At 37.2% G+C, this 5,779-nt stretch overlaps 1 protein-coding gene across 1 annotated transcript; it reads right to left on the reverse strand.

Annotated features, from left to right (window-relative positions):
- Positions 1–589: 589 nt before the first annotated feature.
- On the reverse strand, positions 590–5,517 carry LOC129402464 (hyaluronidase PH-20-like). The gene is made up of 3 exons (XM_055129152.1): positions 4,576–5,517; positions 3,430–3,519; positions 590–1,090 (listed from the first exon to the last, which is right to left on the reverse strand). The coding sequence occupies exons 1-3, from the start codon at positions 5,515–5,517 to the stop codon at positions 590–592; spliced, it is 1,533 nt and encodes a 510-aa protein (XP_054985127.1).
- Between the last annotated feature and the right edge of the window lie 262 nt (positions 5,518–5,779).

A 5,779-nucleotide genomic window follows, 5' to 3' on the forward strand; every position in this document is an offset into this window, starting at 1 on the left:
AAAATATCCTACTCCAGTTTTAATGTATTTGTCAATAATAATTCAAGGATAATTTACTTATGAAAAACATTTTGATAAAAAATAATGGCCAGAATGATAGCAAAGTGGATAGGGCTTACATCTGGTGAACTGTGGTCCTATCGCTGGCATGCTATAGGGTTTTGCAAGTGACAATAGATCTAATTAATTCCTGTGCACAGAGACAGGAGTGAACTCTGAGCATTGCCAGATATGACCCAATCTCCCCCTCCAAAAAAAGGAAACTGTTATTAGGGGCATTCTTTATTCACATTTCAAATATCAAAGGGATATAAAGTTAACTGGGACTACTAAAATTTCATCTGACTAAGTTAAATATTATAACGTAAAGGATATCAATGAGACAGTGTGCATATACTTTGACAGCTTTTCCTTGGTTGTTATTGAGGATGGCTCTTCTGACATCAATGGGTATGTTTGATAGGATTTTAAGAAAAACTAGAGTCTATGTGATAGAGAGGAGGCTGTGAGGTTGTTTAGTTGACTAGAAAATCCTTCTTCTCTAAGTGGTGGTTGTGGTGGTGGAGATTGTGGTGGCAGCTGTGGTGGTTTAGGCGGTAGGTGTGGTAAGGGCTGTGGTATTGGTTGTGGTGGTGGTTGTGGGGGCCGTTATGTAGATGGGTGTGGCGGCAATTTCTGTGGAGGTTGTTTTGGGTTCTGTGGTACTTTCCTGTATTTCTCCTGGGTTTACAAAGGCTGATATGCAAGTTTCCTCATTAATGCAGACCCTTATGTTTTTAACATTTTCTACTTCATCATTCTTCTTACAAGTGACATTGGCAAAACAGGTGCAATCAAATTTGTCAGAAAACTGCTGTAGGTCTTCAATTGAGGGCTCCCCGTATACTATGAACTTGTCACAGTATGCAAACTTAATAACAAAATTCTTTGGGTTCAGGTGAAGGTAGTCATTTGAATTCCAGTCTTTCCTCGTACAGAATCCTCGATCTTGGCAGAGTGCTTGGTGACACATTTTAGCTGCTAGAGTGACGTTGATTAAGTATGGACTCAGTGTCTCTCTCTCAAAAGTTTTTAGATTTCTGCAAGCAACCTGTAAAGTTTTAGGAAATTGAGAACATTGAGGAACAAGTAGGTTTATATGTGAATTCATTTATCATTAGAAACAGTGTATTAAAGCAAGAAAAACAAAAAGTACATCAAAAATATAGAAAACTAATCTTCTTTATGGTTATAAGATATAGCATTTCAAATATATTTTGTAAACATCTCTAAGTGAATGTCACATGCAATTTCAGGCCAGACAAAAATTGATGAAGCTTACCCTGTCTTAACTTGGGCCTTCCTTAGTATTTGATGAATTTATGGGCTTGGGAAATGTTATTGTGCCCCTGAGCAAGAGTTCTGGGGCTATCTGTTGAGGATATAGCCTTAATTCCACTGACTAGAATATAAATCAATTTTGGAAACTTTCATTTTTGTGCATGGATAGGGTTCCATAGTGATATATATATGAGTGTTCCATGTACCACCAATACCACTTTGTGTGGTTGTGAATGCTCGTGAACCCTCTTGTAGTGACCTAGGGCTCTAGGTCACTTCTAAAATCTCTGTCACACACAAATACACACAAACACACATACAGAAACAAGCAACACTGCTGAGTAGCAGTAAGACCTGCGCAGCAATATCGGGTGTGGTGTAAACAACAACAATTCTTTTGTTTCCTGACATTTGAAAATATCTATTGTTGTACGCCTCTAAATAGCTCTCTCACTAAGTTATTTTTTCTATTCTCTCTATTATTTGGGGATTAAAGCAGAGAAAATAGAACCATACCTATTAGAAAGAATGACTGAGATCATATTGAAAGAATTTCAGAGACTACTGTTATTTAAGTATTTTTTTATATAAGGTAAAATCATGATCATTCTGATGGACAATAGAACACAGTGTATCTTCAGATCTTACAGAGTAGCATTTTCTATACAGTTACTAGAAAATGAACCTTTGCAATGACATCATTAGGCATTCTCCATGGCATATGGAACTGACCACATTTTTTACCACTCTATTCCTTCCACACTGTGCTCCCATCACATTGACACTTTTCCCTCTTTTTTGAAAAGCACATTCTAATTTCAAGACCATAACTCATGTCCAGAAACATGGTCCCTAATTAATTTTAAGTTGCAATTTCACCTCATTAGATTGATCCACTCTACCTCTCATAGAAATATCCAACTCACACCTCTGTTTCCTACCTATATTATTTCATTGCTCTTAGTGGCATATATCACCACTAAACCGACTATATGTGTACCACATGAAAATGAGTCTACCTGTGAAGGGATTTTGCTCTGCTCACAGTTACATTTCTGGCCCCTAATTCTATTGTCTGTCGTTTAATCATATTTATTCTTTAACAAGACAAATGCTCATGTTATTTCCCTATTAAGGACTGGAGGTAAAATATTTCAGGTTGTATAATTACATAGATTCTGTAATTTACAACTCAGGCACAAGTTATTAACATACACAGTCATAGATATCAAAATCAATGAGCATGATTATGCTGTCCAAAAAATGTATTTTTACAAACAAATAACAGGTTTGGAGTGCAGCAATAGCACAGCTGTTAGGCTATTTGCCTTGCATGCAACCGACCTGGGTTTGATTCCTCCGACCCTCTCGGAAAGCCAGGCAATCTACCTAGAGTATCCGACCCGCATGGCAGAGTCTGGCAAAAAACCCTTAACTTATTTGATAATGCCAAAAACAGTAACAACAAGTCTCACAATGGAGACATTAATGGTGCCCACTCTAGCAAATCAATGCATGACAGTGTGACAGTGCAATAGCAGATAGTAAATTTGAATTAGAATCATAGAACATTTTATAAGTTACTACTATTTTGAACTTTTAATATGTTTTTTAAAATGTGAGTCATTATTAGTCTAGTAGTAGAACAACGAATAAAGTCAGATAGATTTGACCCATGGTCATTGTTTGCTTGTCTCTATAATGCAGTATTGTTATTCAGTAGAAAATTTTGCCAATACATAGTAAATAATAAAAATTCTTATAAGAGTATTGCTATCATTATGCAAGGTAGCAGGAAAGTAATCCTGTACTATGTCAGAAAATTGAGATCATAATTTCACTTTTGATTCTTCAAAACAGTCTGGAGAATTTCAACCAATTTCACTTTTTGTTTTTATTTTCGTTTAATCTTATTAACTAATTTTAAGACTGATCTTTTTGCTGACTAAACAAGTAATAGATTTCTCCCTTATTAAATAAGTGTACAAAAGCTAGGATGATTGATTCAATTATTTTCACTGAACATATATCACTATTTCATTATTCAACATCGGCTCTGTACCTTAAAAAACAAAAGCATTCCCTCTATTTACTATTAATTCAACTTACCTCTGATTGGGCTATCGTGTAGCTTCCCCAGATGACAACTCCTGAGGCCCCAAGAGCCAGAGTTTCACCAATTGTATGCACAAGGTCAGTCTGGCAAATGAGATAGAGTTAACTGAAGTCATCTGAAATTGTCATTCATAGAAAAGGAATACCATAACTCAGTATGCTTAGCCAACAATCATTTAACTATCTTCCCATCACTTATTACCATTTCACACATTCAAGGTCCTCCTATATCCAAAATACTTGCCATTATTTTAATTTCTTCTAGGGGCTGGAGCGATAGCACAGCAGTTGGGCTTTCACCTTTCATGCAACAGACGCGAGTTCGATTCCTCCGCCCCTCTCGGAGAGCCCAGCAAGCAACCAAGAGTATTGAGCCCGAGAAGCAGAGCCTGGCAAGCTACCCGTGTGTACTGGACATGCCAAAAACAGTAAATAAGTCTCTCAATGAGAGACGTTACTGGTGCCCACTCGAACAAATTGATGAGCAACGGAGTAACAGTGACAGTCAAGAACGTAAGCAGTTCAAAGTTAAATAAACCGAATTACTACATTCTCTAAACTATTTGTTTTCGTCGATAGCAGACATGATTCAATTATAAACTTGTCAGAGCCTTATTTTATACTTGTTCTGATAAATAATTATGTAGGCTTGTTCTTAAAAGCTATTGAAATGAGTTTGAGGAGCCGAGGGATCATAGGTTGGGTAGGGCACTAACCTTGCAGCCAGGCTACCCAGGTTTACTGCACTCCATTTCATGCCATCCCCAAGACCTATCAGAAGTGATCCCTGACTGCAGAGCCAGAAATGTGCCCTGAACATTGTCTTAAAAATAGAAACAAAAGCAGAAAAATTCTAAGCCCGGACAGGCACTAAAAAGCACAGAGCTCCTGCCTTGCAAATGGCAGAACGGGATTTGGTCCCTGGCACCCCATCTGGTCCCTCAGTCATCTCCAGAATGATCTCGAGTACAGAGAGAGGAGCAAGTCCTTTGTACAGTAGAATGCTGCTCAAATAAATAAATAAATTAATTAATTAATAAGCAATAAAGCTATATACTACTCCCTTCAAAAATGCACTTCAATTGCCCTAAATAGCTTTGTGAAAAATTTCTTGTAGTTACCTCACCGTGATTTATTTACCTCGGAAAGAAACTGTGTCCTATCATCCGTATAAACTGTACGCATGTATACAAAAACCGGAAGTGGATTATTTCTGTTCCATACTTTAGAAATCCGAAGGGCTTCGTTAACTCGATTACGCGAAAAGAGTGCAGCCTTTTGACTATCCTTTAAGCTTGTACTCAAATAAATGGATGGGTAAAGGGCAGTGGTTTCATTCCATAACCAGATGAGCTCATCATTTCTGTTCTTCTCACTTTCAGGGCAACTTCCATTGTAGGGGTCGTTACGAAAATTATTATTGTAACATTCAGGATAATCATGAAAACCCCAATAATTTTTTGGTCGGAGTTTCCGAGCCAACTGCAAAGTCTTCAGCATGAACTCCTTTGCTTTCTTTTCAAAATCTTCTTGGGCTACATCCTCGGCAATCTCATCAGGAAGGTCTGGATTAGTCTTCTTAACCTCCTCAACTGTTTTCTTCCGGTAAATTATTCTGTTACCTCTATTCCTTTCCCAGACAGGATTCCACGCATCAAAGTCTATCACAGCCAAGCCCAACTTATCTTCTGGAAAGAGACTGATAATATCTTCCTCAGCCTTTTCCAAGTGTCCATATAGGTCTCCCAATGAAGGAAGTCCTCGATGTTTTTCCTCTTTTGTGACTAAGTTGATGTAGGGAATCTTACCAATGTTATCAATGTAAAGTAAAGTAACATTTTGATTTACGACACCTAATCTGGGGTTTCCTACTAATGAATAGATGCTCACATCCACAGAAATATTATATAGTTCGAAACATACATCATTTGGGCCATTCCAGGCTATGATATAAGTTGTCTTAGGGACAATAGGAGGTGCTCTGTAATCCTCAGTCAAGAAAATTGGAAGGAAAAAGAAAATGAACATTGCCTTGGATACTCCACTGAACTCAACAAAATTCCTGGCCAACACCACTTCCATGGTCTAAGTAATGACTATTAAAATCACTTTTTCCTACACTGTTTGTTTTAATCAAAAATTAATGTAAGCAATGAACATAGAAAGAGATAATGAGCATGTCGCATTTAAAAATTATTCTTCACGCATCATGTTTCAGATATGTCTTGAAAGTTGCTCCTCTATAAGTGAAAACAAAAAGAAATGTGTAGATACACTGCATTTCTGTAACAGGGATGAAAGATATTTCCATTTTCTCAAACCTCAGATGCCTAAAGTTTAATTT

The sequence above is a fragment of the Sorex araneus genome, chromosome 1, assembly GCF_027595985.1.
Source record: "Sorex araneus isolate mSorAra2 chromosome 1, mSorAra2.pri, whole genome shotgun sequence".
In the NCBI taxonomy this organism is placed as follows: domain Eukaryota; kingdom Metazoa; phylum Chordata; class Mammalia; order Eulipotyphla; family Soricidae; genus Sorex; species Sorex araneus.